Here is an 18,602-nt window from a genome sequence, read left to right as displayed (position 1 = left end):
TCAAAGCCAGAGAACCCAGTGAACCTTTTCCAAATAGTTCTGGTAAATACTTTCAGCTTAGCAATAGAAGTTATTTGGAAAATAAGTTGAAAAAAGCTAACAAAAATAAGGCAACCAAATTGTTTTTTATATATATATATATATATATACACATACATATATACACATATGTATGTATCTAGGGAAACAATCTATTTGCATTGTGTACTTTGCACATACAATAACTTATTACTACACTAGAAATATACTCTGGGTAACATCAATGGGCCAAATTCACCTCCTTTACCTTCCATTGCGTTGCACCTGCATACAGCAATGATGGATTTGACACTTGGTCCTTCCTGATGACAATACTACATCAAATGCAGTATCAGAGAATACCCACTGAATGTCAGATATTACACCATTATGAACTAGAATATCTGCTTACTTTTTATATTACAGTAAGTAGAGTTTATTGCTTCTAATGACCAGAAGGTACCTTATGAAGACAGCATAGATGTTGATAACACTTTCCATATACTGTAGTATGGATCTTGGAACACTGAGGTTGGCAGATCACAATCATTAAATTATTTTTCTTCTTTATTTGCTGTTTGCATTTTGATTTTGCTTTGCTGAACGCACATGCAACTAGTGGATTTAACTTTGTGCCAGAAGTGATATGTCAAAAACATTTAGGAAAACTTACTGTTTTGTTTTGTTTTACTGAAGTCAGGCATGAGTGGCATGCAGTAGATTGCAAGGAAAAGCAAAAGGACATCCATTTCCAAAAGATTTATAATCTCCATGCACATGTAAAATGTCTCTTACAAAAGTCATTAACATTTGTTAAAAGTGTGCCTTTTTGCGTCTTTTTATACAAGTGTACATGCAATTACCTGTCCGAGCTAAAACTATTTACAAAATTTCATAATACAATACATCTTTTAAAGTGAATAATACATGAAAGGCCAATGTTCTCTGTTGTTTTATAACACTGTACAAGATTAAAAATAAATAAGGCATTATAATACAGGTTTATCACAAATTAAAAAATGTTGGTTTTCACTGTAATACAAAACTCTAACTCGAAAGAACATTATGGCTAAATAGTCCTCCTGCCTGGGCAGAACACGTACAGAATCCGAACTTGCTGATGTAAAGAAAATGCTTTGTGTCTGCTACAAGCAAGAATTCAACACATGAAAATGATTCACGCTACTTACTAGTGTGTTCAGACTCCTCAAAGCACTGAAATGGCACAGGTCATATACCGTTTCCCTTTGAACAGTGACTCCCAAGGACTCGCTTTTGCCTTTACAGATAAATTGCAGGCAAAAGCGTGAAAGAGATTGAGGCGCATGACCTACTCTCGGTTACAGTGCCGTAAAATACTCAGTTCAGGACCGACATGAGCTGTTGCTGTAACCCAAAGCAGAACTTGGCCTACAGAAGCTCAACTCCTGTTCTTCGTAACCATGCTAAACTCCTGGTGATTTCTGCAGGCCTTGTGGGTACTTAAGGGATGCAGATTCAGCCCTAATGAGCTGAAGCTTTTGGCTCTCAGTCTCACCTAGAGAAAGCAAGGGAGAACGGGCGCGTGTTTTAGTGAAGACAAGGGAGCATGACTTGCCATGGCAGGAAGCAGCGACAAAAACCCACCACATCTTACAGGCTGGATGAAATAGCTTTCTAGTGAATGCAGATGGAAGATGTTTGGAAAGATCTAGCCACTAATCCAACTGAATGCCAGTCTGCAATCTCAGCGGAGAATAATAATTAAAAAACCCAAACATTTAAAGGTAAAGGTAGTGTAGGAACCCTTTGAAATTTGCTCCCAAGACAGCGAAGTCTGAAGATCTCCGATACGTATCTCCTTATATAAAGAACAAAAGACTTTGATTATTACTATTATCTGAAAGAGAAAACGTGCAAACTGATGTGAAATATTGTGCTTGCTATTGACAGACTCCAGCGTGCCGAAGTGGCATCGCTCTGTGGTAGGGTCCCTACCTGTGCAGTGTTTCACGCTAACAGATGCACAGAGCAGTGACCAGAAGCGCGGGAGGCTATTCTGCCCACAATGCCACAACGCGACAAATTACTGACCTTGGCTAAACGCCAGTGAATTTTGGTTACTGTGGGGCAGAACCGACTCCTCGCTGGTGCTACAGCAAGGTCACCCAGGCAAAAGTTACAGAGCTGGACCAGAAGATTAATAAATGCAAGATAGGAAAGACAACTGCATGCATTAAGGCGGACGCAACCCAAATCCCACAGAAATCCAAGGAAATCCTTCTGATGATTATCAGGGATATTGGAGCTGGCCACGTATTATCTTCAGCCAATTGCCAAAAAACCACATTTGATGACAAGCTCCTCGAATTTGGCAGAAAATGTGCATTTGCGGGGTTATCGGAAATATTGCTACTACCTCTTTCCATGTATAAAACTTAATGAACATACCAAGGAAGGCAGAAGATCAGAGAGGTTAAATCTGTCGTTTAAAGCTATCACACCAGAGCTGAAATAAAACAAATGTACACAGGAAAGGAAAATGGGGGGAAATGATATGAAGAGGGAGGAAAGCATAAAGGCAAGAGCACAGCTTCATTATATTATGATTTCAACGGGCATTTAGTTTTCCCTGTTGGGAAGGCTGCTGAGCACTGCCTATCATTTTCATGTGGCTTTTCACTCATTTGTGCCTCGGCTGAGCTTTCTTTGTGATTCTGTATTGCCCAGTCCAGGGCTACATAGTAAAATATAGTTCCCTCCCATAGTAAAACCAGCGACAACCACCACAACGAAGATATGAAAAATGTCAACGGTAGGACTCAAAGTCTGGAAACTGACTCCAATTACTGATGCTGTGATCTGGCACACGCATGCCGGCCGCAGTACCAAGAGGCTGTGCTGTTCCACTCAACCTCTCCAGAGGCACAGAGCTCCTGCAAAAGGGCCACATGAGAGGCTGACAATGGACTGTGACTGTCTGGTCCTTCCCATTCAACATGGAAAATTTTCTTACAAAAATCAATGTGCCTCATTTGGCTGTTGGGGAGGAGGCTCAGGCTTAGAAAAACTTTGGAGTAATTCTATAGCACTTGTTAATCTTCTAAAATATCAAAATGAATACTCCAAATTTACCTTGCTATGTGACCTTCCACTGCTGTTGCTCTAGGACTAGGCTGGCAATAAGTCTGGGAATGAGAACAGTCTAGAAAATATTAGCACAGAGGGCAATTAATTTCTGCTCGCTGTCTATTTAGTGATAAAAGCAATGATGGCAATATGCCTGTATCATGGACCTACTAAAAAAGTAACAAAGAAGTAATTTCATTTTAGGCTTTTGAGGTGGGTCAATGGCTGTATTTGGTCTATGTGTTCACATGCTACCAGATGTACTGCCAGGATCTGAAGATGCTGTTACACTACATGTAAAAATACTGTTTTATTATTATCGGTGAAATGATACCAAATTCACCAATTCAAAAATTGTGTCACTTCAGCTTTTTGTGAGAGGAACTGAGTGATTAATGCTATTGCACATAATGCTTTCCATTTTGGTTAAATATTTAACTTACCTGTGTGATGATTTACAAACCTACTAGAATACATAAATACATAGTGTGCTTTACATGGATACTCAATTTAATTATGTAAATATTTTTTGTTTTAAATGTGTATTCTCTACATGTATTTATTTAAATGGCTTTGAGTGCCTTAAAATCAGATTTAACTTATTCTGGAAGAACACCTGTGAACTGGATAGCTGTTAGGTTGATAAAGTAATGCAGTGCCTTTCCACAGACCAGCCAGGATGCATATACCTAGCACAGTTAGGAAGCAATTCTCAGGTTTTTATAGTCACTTTAATCACCACACTGATTTTGCTAGCTTTGTAATGAAGCACCTAGCTGACAGGGCACATAAAAATTAATTGAAAACCTTGCTGCTAACCACTGGAGTCCCGCAGCAGCCTGATGCGGCTACGTGGAGAACAGAAACAGCTGTGGCATTTCTTTAACCATTTGCATCTGTTGACAGGGTGTTTGTCCATATACTTTTCACACAAATGGTGACTGCTCCATTGCTGATGGCAGGGGAATTGCTTGCCACTGAAATCAGTAATAAAATAAGCCCACCAAAGGGAAACATGACATCTAGTACACCTAAATTTTCTACTGTGCAATTTGGACAACTACTGCAAGTCCTGGGTGGGTTTTTCAGGTTTGTTTTGTTAGGGTTTTGGTTTTGTTTTGTTTTAGTTAAAAGGAAGTTTTGCATGTTGTTGGGCAATGCAAAGTTTTACTTCTCCTTTGGAAAGCAGTGAGGCTGGCCAGCTGGAGCATCCCCATCCAGAGAGCATGGCACCTGTCAGCAGAGCACATGTCATGCCACAGGGTGACCTCCAGCCAGTCCGAGGACGGAGCTGCACTCCACATTTCCCATCCAGATCAGCGTTTCAAGATGAAACCATGAACAATAGGGTGTGGGCTGCATTAAAGGAAGAAGCAGTCAAAAATTGTTCCCTTTTATGCAGATCAAGAGCAGGCCCCACTCTCCTGGCATGTCTACCAGCGTGCTCCTCATTTGGGCAAAGTTGGACTGTGTTTGTTCCTCAGAATTATAGCTTTCTATAATTGTACAGCTTTGAAGAGAGAGCCCGGGTTGAATCAAGATATAATAAAACTGTGGCATAAATTTAAAAATTAATTAAGACATAAAACTGTGTTGGCAAAAACTCTAAATGTCATCAAGATAGCAATGGCGTGTTTGTCACCGGTACAGGACTATTCTTTGAGCTGTTTAGAAAGGTAAAGCTAAATCCAGGGGCTGAGCCACAGGATCTGTGCTGTTTGTAAAAGCCTGAAATAACACCATCCTTCTGCTCTTCAATAAAATCAGCACTGTACATAAAGGAATGTTTCTATATTGCATAAGCATATTGCTGTGCTTGCCGGGTGGGTCCTCTGCATTGCACAGAGTCGAATGACCTGTGAAGAGGCAGCAACTTCTGAATTCCACCACCCTTTTTTTTTTTAAAAAAAGGAAAGAATATGTATTGTTCTTCTGCCAAATCTTTAAGTTTTGTGGTTTATTGACTTCATATCCTAGTGTTATGCGTTTGAATTGGAATATTTTTTTTTTTTACTTTAAGATTTTGGAGCATGCAAAGAGAATTTAAAAAAATACATAGGGTTTAGCAATTAGCTGAATCTTCATTAATTGTCATAAATCTGCCATTGACAGCACAATGAACGCTGTTCTCTTTGCTTTAACTCACGCACTGGGAGCACAGTTTCTTTAACTCTTGCTGTAGCCCTGGAGAGTCTCCAGCTGCCCCACGCTCCATGCTTGAATGCAGCTTTTCTGATCCCAGACCCAACAATGCCAGCTATGACAGAAAGAGAAATCTCTTTGCTCTGTCATTGCAGGTGGATGTGTAAATAAATACATATTTTTATGTTTATCTCTATAAATCTCTATTAAGTCTACGTAAGACTGTTTGTATATGTGCATATATAGATTAAAACATATATATACACACACACATAAATAATTGCTTGCACGTTTATCTCATTTTTTTTTTCATTTACCCTTTAAAAATGCCAAGAAAATATTCCTCGTTTCCAGAAAATCAGATTTTGACTTTTCCTAACAGAATTTCTAGCCCTTATATATTCCATCCCAAGAGTTCATTACACAGTCCCCAAGTTCTCTTTGGTTGGGTTGTAGTGGTCCTTGGTTAATGCCACAGCCTATGACCTCTGATCTCTTGGTAAAAATTCAGACAACCATTGCTCTCCAGGTTCACTGCAAATGGCACAACCAAATCTCCTTTGCTCTATGCCTCCTTCACAGCTGGCACAGAAGGAAGGTAATGCAGGGTTTGATTTGCGTGAGTGGCAGACGCTTGACCTGCTCCAAGCCCAGCTTTTACAGTAAAGCTAGCAACTGAGGACACCGATGGACAGCTGGTGCCCAGTTTTGTTTGAATGTTTGCTCTCCCGTAAGGGTACATTTTCCGCTCTAAGTTTAAAGACCGTGTTTGTGAATTATTTCCATCAGCCTTTCCTTCCAGGAAATAGGTCAACATTTCACCTTTTCCCTTTACACTGACTTTACCCCTGCACACGAATTCGTAACTGCACCTTTTTAATATCCGCTGAACTTCTTCTGTCACCTGAGGACAGAAAAAAAACAACACCTATTAGTTTTTTCCTGTTCATGCAAGATTAATCCTAGAACGGCCCACCCGTCTCCATTGTACTTCTCTGGCATGAAATATGCCTAAGCAGAATGAATCAGCACCTGCTGCTGCACTGGGGCTCACACAGAATTTTCTTAAGGCATTAAAAATCACTGACCAAACTGGAATCTAAGCAGAAGAACTTCTGGTCTTAAGCTGAATAATTACGCGACCAGATTAAGCTCTGGTCCAACAGAAATGTGTTACCAAATTGTCCGCTGTTGCAAGCTGGATCAGTTCCAGTGACGTTAATTTACTCCGGAAGAACTTTTGATCCCTGGAGACTAGACAGGTGTTTTGGATAAAAGGCTGCAAGAGTCCATTGAGACATTGAGAGGTGCAGCATTGCTTCCAGCCAAGCTCTAACAGAACAACAATGTTCTTCGTCTGTGTAGCCTCTCTAATCCAAAGAGTCCAAGGAATTTTTAAAGCTACAGAAAATGCAGCAGGATGTAAGTGGACATAGATCCTTCCCTTGTAGTCCTTATTCAGGCAAAATTCCTACAGCACAAGGACTGGCCCATGCGGTGCTGGCGTTCCCAGGCTTGCCTCCAACTGTGTGCAATGCAGCAAGAACTCAGTTTCTTTAGACGGGAAATGATTTATATAAGGATTTCATTGCCTCCAAGCAGTGAAGCATAGATAATGGAAAACAACTGTACCTCTGATGCTTGAATCATCTGGATAACGTTGCCCTTTTCATAAGAACCACGAGATCAAGTGAGGCTGTGTTTTCTAAGTGGTCTCAAAAAGGTCACCACATATAGAAACAGGAGTTATGTGAAGTTTGCAAAACTGTCTCAGAATGCACTCACCTGAATTTTCCCCTGCACTCCAGTGCTATCCATCCGGCTGGCAACATTCACAGTGTTCCCCCAGATATCATACTGTGGTCTTCTGGCTCCAATGACTCCAGCCACTACTGGCCCGACGTTAATACCTAAAATCAAAACAATGAGTTTGGTTTCAAACACTACAGGATATCATCCAAGGGAGACAAGAATCCTGCAAAATAATATTTTTTAACACAAGTGTCTTAGAATTTTTGTGGTCGTAGGGCATAGTACACGTGAATGCTAATTTGACTTCTGTTTGTAAGAGGTTCAGAAACAAAATGAGGACATACACAGAGATATCTTATTGGAAATGCAATATGACAGACAACATAAAAATACAGCTTATCTGTGGATTTTCTTGTTTTGTTTGTTTTAAGAAAGGAAGGAAAGCAGTGGTCATGCAGGGTTTAGCTGTAGATTAGTTCAGGATAAACCGTTACAGATCTTTAATTGTTTGCTACGACTTTCACTGTTGTTGCTCATATAAAGCCTTTCAGTGGAGGCTTTCCAAGTGGAACAGAAATAGTAGCCTGGAAGACACGAGGAATGGGGTAAGGGAAGCATGTCATATTGGTTGTCAATACTAGATGGCTCAGAACAGGGAGACACTGGAAGAAGACAACGGTACGTGAAAATGGCTCAAGCACCTTTTTGGGGAAGCCACAGGGCTCAATTCTGTATTTATGTCTGGTTGTGACACCTTGTTTGGAAGACAAAAGAGGATGTTCCTTCTTCTGAGTGCCCTGAAGAGCTGCAGATGCTAATACCTGCATGAGGTTCTCTGCAAGGGCTTTCCCAGGCAAGTTATGCAGAAGGATGGGGCTTTGACATTTATCTCCTGCTCCTTTGTGAACCTGGGAAGACCGGTTGTAACAGAGTTCAAAGAGAATTTGGGGTTGGTAATTATTAGGATGTACAAGAGGGCGAAGATATATAACTCTCCTATTGCTGCCCTTGATATCTTCGGTCTGTCTCAATCTTCCACTACTAGCAACCTCACTTTTCCCCAAGTCTGGCCTATTCTCACAATTCAGCCATGAAAATATATAGAGAAAGAAGCCGGAGAACACTGTGTTAGAACACACAATGAAATGAGAACCATGGAAGTATCATTGGAGCGGAGTGGGATGCAGGGAAGATGGGAACTTGCTCTCTAAGGCTGGGAGAAAGGACTCTGAGACGCCTAGACACATAATAACATGTAAAGGATTGCATGGGAAGGTTCATGTTGGGAAGACCAGAGGATTTGATTTGTTGAAGAAAACAGGACTGGTTAAGGTGATTTGGCATCTATGTAGAAAAAGCCCCTATTGCAATTTTAATGCCAACAAAACTTTTGCAGATGCAACTTAATAGCTTTAAGTACAGTCAGACCCAGCTTTCAGCAGTTTAGCAGTGCAAAGCAGTGTAAGCCACAAGACTGGGTACACTAATAATGTACAAAATTATTGGTGCAGTTTCCTTTTAGGGGTGCGTAGATTAAGTAAACACACTGGAGTTGGATACAAGTGTAATTCCTTAATACTGATGCTCACCATCCAGCCTGCTGACCTTCTACATGGACGTGACTCTCCTGCTAAAGGAGACTGTTCAGTTTTAATCATGAGTGCAGGACAGGTAATCCTTTGCAGACAGCACAGGGAAAGCCAACAAACAACGTTCTGCTTGTGTGATAATGGTAGAAGCGTGACTTACCAACTCGTAGGACAAAGTCATTGTAAGACTGATAGTTGATTTCATCAAGAACGTCAAACATCTCTATTGCAAAATCTGCCAGTGTACTCAGATGGGAATAAATTGATTTTTTAGCCTAGAAACAAAATAGTATTGGACATTAGATTTGTAGGGTACTGAGAGGCAGGTGAAACATCAAAGTGAAAAACAATGAAAAGCTCAGACTGGATGGCTTAGGAAAAGAACCTAACCCAGTCTGCTGTTTGCAAAAAGAAATTTTTGACGGTGGCTCCAGCACATGCATTCTTTTCTCAAGCACTGAATTATTATTTTTTTTTCCCCTTCCCTCTGTTTCTGATTTCTGGGAAGAATGGAAAGCAAAGTTCCCGTGGTAAAGTGGTCCTGTTGCTAGAGAGCTCCAGATGTTTGTTGTGAGCGTGGCAGGGAATATAACCTGCTTTCTTACAAAACTACTTCGCTTGATGATTATTAATAACTATAGTTTCTGCCCTCTTCTCCCTTTGGGGTTATTGCTAGCTCCCAGCTCCATGGGGTGCATGCTGTTCCCATTGACAAAATTCCTGTTAGGTTTAATCCTGTGAGATGCAGAACACCCCTATTTTCTTTCCTTTCCAGGAAAGCTGAATTGAGTTGTTATAAAAAGTATCTAAACCAACTAAAGCAAAAGAACCAGAAGGGATCAAATGAAATGCTGAAGTATCAAACTGTAAACAAAACCCCAAACATAAGAAAATAACCTTTACAACTTCAGTCTAATTAAACCGTGGAACTGATTTTCAGAGGATATTGTGGATTCCAAGAGTTAGCTTGATTCCAGCATAATTACTCAAACTGATGAAAGAAATATTTGCTACAAAGCAGTAAAAAAAAGATTATCTGTAGCTCTACAATTTCTTAAGCAGAGTATCATTAGAAAGTGGGAATGAGAGGTTTGCATGTTTTTCTTGTAACTTGCGCCCTTCTCCCAGGAAGGCTGTTGGCTCGTTAAAGACAGGTTACTAGAATAGACCACTGACCTGGCTCAATATGGTTGCTCTGATGTTGTGCTCTTAGTTGAATAATAAATATGAATTCTTGAACACATCTGCAAAGTGAAAGTGGGCTAAAGGTAGGATATGGTGAAAGAAATGCAGGGTCAGTGGCAATCTAGCTTCAGTAGGGTATTGCAAAACGGCTGTGGCAGCTGGCAGGAGGTGAGAGCTGGCTGGTTTTGTCACTATAGTGAGATTTTATAAATGGAGTACTTGACAGTGACTGAGGAATCTGAGAAACAGGTTGCTATTTGCTTTATTCAGGCTCCTTGAAAGGGTTCCTTCATGTGGCCAGGAAATTTACAACAATTAAGAGCACAGTGCTAACAAAAAATGATGAAAGTCATCCTCAGGCCAGTCTCAAATTTTACAAAGGATATTTTTATTTACCTGCCTGGGTCTCTGGCATTCTCCTTCTTCCAATGTCAACTAGCTCTACTCTTTTCCAGCCTCAACAAGACACAGGAAGAACAAGAATTAAGTTTAAAGAGCTGATGGCTACACTTCCAGTAGAGAAGGAGAATATTGAATGCTTGGAGGAGGGAGGGAGGAGCGTATAGTTTTCTTTAATCCTCTGATCTTTTTTATATTCCTTATCCTTCAATTTTTTGCTGCCTGATGAACACTTTGATTTCCTGCAATGCCCCTCGGGGTTGCAGGGGAGAGGACTGGTGACAAATGCTGGATGCACTGCAGGTGACAGCTGCCTCTCAGAAGGATTACTGGCAAACCCTTCTGAATGTGCACTGAAGAACACCATGAAGTCAGGACCCTGGTGAAATCACAGACGTAATTTCAAAGGAGTGCACACACACAATGAACTTATATTGTGCAAAAGATCTACAAAGAGCTTGGTTTGTGTGCTGCCCTGATGGTGTAACTGGCAAGCAATTATTTATTTAAACATCAGAGGAATAGTTACTGGAAAGACTGCCCAGAGCACCACAGCAAACCCCCTCTGACAGAGGCAATGGGCATTTACTATAGTCACCTGCTGAAGTCAAGCTGCAAAACAACAGTCCTGTAAAAGATGAGATTTAAATATTTAACTTCATCAGGGTACGTGTGTAAATATCCTCAGTTAAGAGCACAGTTAACCCCATCCACTGCTTTCTGCTCTTGTCCAAATCCTAGTATGAAACTGGTGGCTGATAAAGCTGGGACACCCCTGGCAGAGGGGAGACCAGAAGCACCTGAGTCCCTTACGGATCCCCGTGGCCACATATGACTCCGCAGGGCAGCCCAGGGACTGTGTGATGGCTGGCAGTGGTCGCCTGTGCACGACGGGCTGCCCAGGATCGTTGGGCTCTTCCTACATAGCTGCGTGCTGAAGACCTAGTGGGAAACTGCCAAGAGGACGTGAATAATTTCTACTGGTTTGCATCACACGAGCAGTGGGAAGAGATCACAGAACAGCTGAACCCCCAAGTTAAAGTAAAAAATATTGGTTGTTTCATACATGATCTTTAGGTTATCTGGAATACTAAATGCTAAATAAATTCTACCTGTACAGAAAAGACCAAAATTTCCCCCAAGATTTCAGAGAAAGGCAAGAGTCCTGTACAAGACCTTCTGCAGTGATTTAAAATTCATTACTATCATAAGCTCAGAGTGGTATCTTCAGTACTGGGCTAACTCAGCTGACCCTTCTGTTAGCAACTATAAAATACAAGAGATAAACATGTTTAGGTTTTGGAACGTATGCTGCCAAAGTTACCCAATAACACACTTGTTTTCAGGATTATAGTTCAAAGAGCATTTATAGCAGACACACAAGTATGCTGTTGCCTGTTTGCCTGAGATCACACTGAACAAAATTCAAAGGATCAATTTTTGTACCTGTCTCAGGACCCAGGAGTCAAACAGTTCAGCATAAACAGAGTTTTAAAAATACCTTTTTTTGTAATGTGTAGATTTCTAAGAATGATACAAAGGAAAGCATCAGTAGTAAATACCCTGCAGACCAGAAAACAAGTTGCATGTGATATACTCCAACATGATTCTAACAGTTGTTTTCAGTATGGTCTTGTTTTTTATTTACTTAACAAGGATAATTGTGGCTAGAAAGTTCACAGGCCAGCTTCTGGCTCTTTTTGCTTTTGCCCTCTACTTCGGTGTTATTTTGCAGTGCTAAACCAGAGGCATGAGTATACCTCTCTACAACATACGTACATGCATATAAAAACAGGGGAAAGGTGCCTGGACATTCTGGGCAGACTAGGAGCATGGATTGCTTTAATTTTCATTATATTCCTCATACTGATAATTATTAATTTTCAAAGGTTAATTTTATTAATATAAATATTAATGTGCAGAGTACTCTGTATACAATGCATTCAGTATACTGTCCAGAGTTTTTTTTCCTGCTTTTCCAGATGCTGCAGGCAAATCTAAGGAATCTCTGTCCCAAGACACAAATTGAAGGTAAGAAATTACACTTGGGAACGGTAATGAGGATACAGAAGAACTGTGCCCCAGAAACAGTGGGTCTGAAATGACTTTTTTTTACTGCTGAGTAATTCAAGGCGTAAAAAGAACGTTAACAGTGGAGACAAAGAAGAGCTGATGTGGAGGGACCAGGGTAAAGTGCAGCAATGTACCTAGCACTAAGTTCCTGTCCATGATGGGGGCTGGGAGAGGCTGTTTGTTTTGATTATAGGTTGCACACAGTTTTCAATTAAAAAAAAATTAAAAATCACATGTTAATATTCTTGTGTTAGTTTTGCAGCAATTCATTACACCTAGAGTCTTCCCTTCCCTACATCTTACAGGGTCATTTAAGATAGCAGGTTTAAAACACTACCACTCTGACTTAGGAGCTTTATATGCAATTTGCAGAGAATCCAGAGCTGTAGACAACGAAATCCCAAATGAAGCCACATGAACAACTGCTAGGATAGCAATTTTCTTTCAAGCTACAGCTGTTCTTTGAATTTCAGATTTAAATTGCTGTAGAGAACTAACACAAGTTATCTGTAATCACATAGAGTTAGTTGTGTTTTTCATCTTCCTCTGGAAATTGAAGGAGAATGGTTCCTCCGCAGATGACCGTCATGTAAAATCTTCTTACCTTAGTTCCTGAAGTAGGTACGAGTCCCACAGCTGCCATATATGTACTTCCAATTGTCTTGATCTTTTCTATGTCCTTATAATATTCTTTGTCCATAAGCTTTGTTTAAAACATAAAACTGTTAAATATTACATAATATTTTAGACAAGCAACTGTAGTTATCAGATAATATGTCCAAGTTGATTAAACCATATGATTTTTGATAAGTTGAGGCTTGCCCATTTTGAGGTCATTGAAAAAACTACCATTAACTTGCATTTTAATACTCCTCCCTGTATTAGATGATTTTAAGGTCAGACTCATGTGCCTACAAATGCAAACTGGGCACTTTGGAGAAGCCCAGTGAGCACCAACTACAATTAAGTAGGAAGTTTACAGTACTGTTTTATTTGGCAGTTCAAGATACTCTGAGCTGCTACAGATCATCTCTGTCTATAGCAATTTGGTAGAACTGATATGGTCAAAAGAAAAAGTGTTTAGACCTTACCTCATCAAAATCTGCAATAATTTCATTTAACAGGCGTAGACATTCCACTCCCATATTATTGCCATCCAATTCGATGTAGAAGTCATTGAAATTTGGGATGGAAGCAAACATCACTCCCACTTGTGAATATGACTGGTAATAAAGGTCCTGCAGTTCATGAGCAGATACAATTTTTATTTTAAAAGATTAATCTAAACCAGGCATCATTATTATGGTATCTGTTATACTGCTAAGCAACAGCTAGGGCAAAAGCCATCATTTTTGGTAGAGAGAAAGCCAGCATTACTAAAAAAAATATTTAATGATCTCTGCATTCAAAAACACAAAAGAAAATTAACACCCAAGCTATTAAACCCATTTAAGACAACTCTTTTTCTCTTTTCAGACATGGAAGTGGTGAGTAAAAATTTTGTGAAAAGTCTTAACAGTTGTAGAACTATTATTTTATGAGAAATATATTTGCAATTTCTCAATTTTGTTTTATAACTAAAATAGGAGATGGAATACTTTTACCCTGCCGCACAAACCCAGCCTTGCTCCCTCATGTCTTTCCCTGGGTTCTGGAGCCCTGTATTCAACATTAAAAATATAATGTTGTTCTCTACGGTAAGGTTTCTCCTTAAGAATTCAGAGGGCTCTCGGAAATTAAAACCACTGTTCTGTGGTTCAAATACATTGATCCAAACTCTCAAGAGCAATATCATGGCCATTAAGACTACTCCAGTGCTGCAGGTATTGCAGCTGCACCAGAAGGACTCTGGTAAGGGTCTCCTCAAACAATTTATTTCATTACTGCAGCCTTTGATGGTAAAAGCTCCTGTTCCTTCCTTGGGCGTGTACAATTCTCTGGTTTTAACTTTCAATGGATGAGTTTGGTAATGGCAGCACACTTTCGGAACAAGAGTGGTTCATAGGGAAGTGTCTGGCAATTCATACTCTTCACTATTCACAGCCAAACTGAGCTCATGAAATATTGTGATAAACTCCAATATTCTAAACTGATTAAACCGAAAAAATTACTGATTGGCATGCAGACACTTGGCTGCATTGGTGTTGAATGACACATTTTTTAATCCTGCTTTTTGTTGAAATTATTCAGAGAAGGAGGAAGAAATAATCCCAATCTAATTTTACAGCAAAAAGAAATAATCCCAATCTAATTCTTGGACCACAAGTTTTTACCAAACTATTTCTTTTAGCACAAATTAAATTTTGTAACTCCAAGCCTTTCCTGAAAACATGCAGTTGAAAGATGACCTAAACTACACAGGTTCACACCCATACACCACCACCACGTATTTAGATTTTATCTTGGTTTACCATATTTCTCGGATTAGACATAAGAAAGTGCTGTGCAACATGTGCTGGCAACAGGTTGAAGAGAATTCTTTTATTATCCAGCTTGACTCTCTCCATATCATCTCTCTCTTCTTCTGCCTGTGGGGATAGAGGAAAAGAAAAACATTTCCAAAAAGCAAAAAAAACCAACCCTACCTGAAGCCAACACATAGCATCTATTAATTCATCTCTTGAAATTAAACTGAGCAAAATAATGCCTGCAAATTAGAGTGGGAACAGTTGTCCTTTACAGTGTTTTTATAATGGGGCAAAATCTCTTTAAGCCCTGTAATTCAAGCTACAGTCTCTGTGCCAATGGCTACTTTCAGGGCATGATTAGCTAAGTCTGCTGGTGTCCTGTGTAGTTCTCTGTTCTTTTAAACAGGCCCTTGGTATGGTTGCAGAGGAAAAAAGCTAGCATAATCTAAAATCACATTGGCCTTGGAGGCCAATTACTTCCAGGTAGGTGGGTATGGTGACAGAGAGTATTTGATCCACCTTTCCAAAAAGAGAAGCCTGGGGAATCCCCAGTGTTTAAACAACACCTACATCATCTTGCAGTAAAATGGAATCAGATCTAGTAAGATCTTAAAACCGAGCATCCTTAAGAATGATATACAATTAAAAGAAATATTTTGATACAAAAAATAATTAGCATTTTTAGAGATGTTTTTAATTCCCCTGGCATTTTTCATGAAAACATATACAGCTCCGGCACACAGAAATTTCTGTGCACAACAGCAACAGAAATTCTGTCATTCATGTGAACGACAGCGCTCAGGAGGGCTGCCCAGGAATCAACACAGCCCAAGGTCCTTAACTCAAGATACTGGTATTTTAGTACAAGTGTCTTGACTGACAGGAGTTTGTGGGAGTCATATATTCGGAAACAATTCTAAAGATCAGACCCCTTACTGGAAAAACACTGAGTATCTGGGCTCTCATTTGGGACTCCTAGGTTTGCAAATTCCAGCCTTGTCCTTAGTATACTCTTCTGCAAAATTACTTCTCTGGGGTTTGCTCCTAATTGTTAGAGTGACCTTTGGCCCAACATTCTGATTTCAATTAGAAAACATCTGAAAAGTACCGTATAATTAATCTCACAGAAATCACAGCTTATTCTTTGCTCTTCAATCATACTCACCGACCAGTAACACAAATCTTCTCCCATGATCCCAACAGGATCTTGTTTGTCTAGTTCCAGTCAGCAGAAGACTGGAAGGCCAAATTCTCAGGCATCGTTGAGAAACTACCTTCACGTAAACCACTGAAGAATTTGCTCTAATCTTTGTTGGTGTCCCCTTTGTATCTAGAATTTGCTATCCTGATCTATACAAAGACCACATACTTTTCTCACTACCCATTCCTGTCTAAGTAGGAGAAAACCAGTCATCTCTTGCCTTTGTATAGCCTAAAAATATTCTTTTCATCTGATTTTTTTTCCCCATGAAGCTCATTTTTGCTTTTCATGATAAAACTTAGGAAACAATCTCTTTATTCAAATCACATAGTCTGCTTTCCCTTGCAGTTTACTTCTGCATTCTTAAATTTCTTTACAAGTAAAAAGAGTGCTGAAAAGAGAACTGGTTTTAAAACAAGTTTTTAAAGAATCATTCCCTTTTGAAGAAAATTCTCAGCTCCTCCTATAATTTGTGTAATAAAAATCAGAATCTATTCCAGAGGTGAACTATCAGTAAACATTAAATAGCAGTTGAGCTCTGCAAGAAATATACCTGAATTTTTTATTCTAAGCAAGTATCTACTTCCTGTTTGTGAGCTGTTTTCCTGACACATTTTTAGCTGTTTACATTTCTTAAATTTCTTAAAATGAGCTTCCCCTATTTAGATGGTATAACTCTCTCTCTGACTTATTGTTGCCTATAAAAACGTGTAATGGCTGCTTGTGTTTAGCCTGCCTGTTGGAATTTAAATCTTCTAATAGTAAAAATAAAAAGCTTTTTCCAGCTGAAAACTGAAACCAAGCTTACAATTCCATTTCTGCATCACTCTGCAATACAGGAAATTTAACACTGATGACAGCAAAGAGATTTGCAAACTGAATTCATGGTCAGAATAAAAAAAAATCAGTTTTGGGCTTGCTTATCCATATTCCTCTATTTTTTTAATAAGAACTTTTTTTTTACTGTCTTCCCAAGAATGTTTAAAGTTCTCAGTTAAGCTCTCAACACAATATGGGGCAGAATTCCCAACAGAATATGGGGCATCGAGATTTCTGGACAAGTCAAAGTAATCGAGCCAGGGTAGGTAAGATGCATTGCATGGAAGTGATGCTGTTCAGTCACTGGCAGCTGCTGTTCATTTCTGATCTGGAAATGTGTGATCAGGTTCCCTCGCCTTGCCCAGTTGTGGATGTTGTGGTTTAACCCCAGCTGGCAGCTAAGCCCCACGCAGCCACTCACTCACTCCCCCCCAGTGGGATGGGGTTGAGAATCGGAAGAGTAAAGGTGGGAAAACCCGTGGGCTGAGATAAAGACAGTTTAATGGGTAAAGCAAGAGCCACGCGCACAGCACGGCAAAAGGGGGGGTTCACCCACCGCCTCCCATGGGCACGAGGGGCTCAGACCCCCGGGCAGCAGGGCTCCCGCATGCCCAGCGGGGGCTTGGGAAGGCAAACGCCATCACTCTGAATGTCCCCCCCTTCCCTCTTCTTCCCCCAGCTTTGTGCTGAGCATGGTGTCCTATGCAACAGACCCTATGCATGGGTCTGCTGGGGGCAGCTGTCCCAGCCGTGCCCCTCCCAGCCCCTTGTGCCCCCCAGCCTGCTCGCTGCGGGTGGGGTGAGAGGCAGAACAGCCCTCGGCTCTGTGCAGGCACCCTCAGCAGTAATGAAAACATCTCTGCCTTATCAACGCTGTTCCCAGCACAGATCCAAAACATAGCCCCGTAGTAGCTGCTGCGAGGAAAATTAACTCTATCCCAGCCACAACCAGCACAGTGGACCAAAATGTTCACTTTGGAAGACGTGATTGAGAAGGTTCTTCAGTGTTTCCTACCATTGTGTTATGATTCACAACAAAGGTTTCAGAACAAGCCACAGCACAAGGACAAAGCTGCCAGCAATGAAGCAGACCCTTGTGACCTTGGTCATGTTGCCAGACTTCTGTCCACCCTCTGACACACAGAAAAAAAAGACAATTCTAACATACCAATATAAAATAAATGAGAAAGGACACTCTAGCCTGTTCATTTTCCACTTGATTCCTTCTCACAGATCTCTAAGGCAGGTGTTGGCTTTTCTCCTCCTTTCTGTCTCTCTTCAATACTGTCACGAAACTACTAGGAAAGAAATGCCAGTGCCACTACTGCGTGTGTGCAGGTATGGGTGTGACAGTGTTTGCAATGATGGGACCAGAGCTGGGACTAAGAAGCTGAGAACTGAGCCCTTAAGTAAAGAGCTAGTGGCTCAAACCAAATCACCAAAGTCATGACCGAAGGGGTGGAAAAATCCTCCAAGAGCAGGGAAGGGCATCAAGGATGCCACCATTGCTAAGAAACACAGTAGAATGCTACATTTCCAACACACCTGGCAAGCGCTTCTTCCCTTCTTTGGATGCAAAACTGTTAACTATAGTTTTGACTCTGAGAAGGTTCAGTTGCTAGAAATGAGATGAAAACCACTAAGGTCATGGGAGGCCCTTGAATAGTACCACGGTGGGTGATGGTAGCAAAGCCTAAATAGAGACAAATCATGCAAACAGCAGAACGAGAGGAATGTAGGTCAAGTGCTCTTAGCTTTCTGTGCCCTGCCTATTTCAGGTCAGGCACTTCCTAGCCAAGAGGGAGAGAGTAGTGCACTCTCGCCCTGTGGTTCAGGGACACATTCACACTGGCAATGACTATGTAGGGCAACGCAGTGCCATGAAGAATAAGCTGCGTTAGCACTGCC

The 18,602-nt window shown here is 40.6% G+C and overlaps 1 protein-coding gene across 3 annotated transcripts in view; it reads right to left on the bottom strand.

Moving 5' to 3' along the window:
• Positions 1-133: 133 nt before the first annotated feature.
• The window catches only part of ADCY1 (adenylate cyclase 1), a 149,752-nt gene continuing 131,283 nt past the window's right edge, over positions 134-18,602 (bottom strand). The window contains exons 15-20 of one of the 3 annotated variants that reach the window (XM_080382090.1): positions 14,678-14,794; positions 13,358-13,504; positions 12,871-12,969; positions 8,770-8,884; positions 7,054-7,178; positions 134-6,172 (exon numbers count right to left, since the gene is read on the bottom strand). In XM_080382090.1, coding sequence (XP_080238216.1) covers positions 5,834-6,172; positions 7,054-7,178; positions 8,770-8,884; positions 12,871-12,969; positions 13,358-13,504; positions 14,678-14,794 — 942 coding nt within the window. In that variant the 3' untranslated portion in view covers positions 134-5,833. Of the gene's footprint in view, positions 6,173-7,053; positions 7,179-8,769; positions 8,885-12,840; positions 12,989-13,357; positions 13,505-14,677; positions 14,795-18,602 lie in introns of those variants that run through there. The other 2 variants (XR_013927333.1, XM_080382091.1) reach the window with 2 other exon arrangements.

Source organism: Falco punctatus, assembly GCF_963210335.1.
Source record: "Falco punctatus genome assembly, chromosome: 4".
Taxonomy (NCBI): Eukaryota; Metazoa; Chordata; class Aves; order Falconiformes; family Falconidae; genus Falco; species Falco punctatus.
The sequence above is the reverse complement of the archived record's forward strand: the minus strand, read 5'-3'. Positions and strand labels throughout refer to the sequence as shown.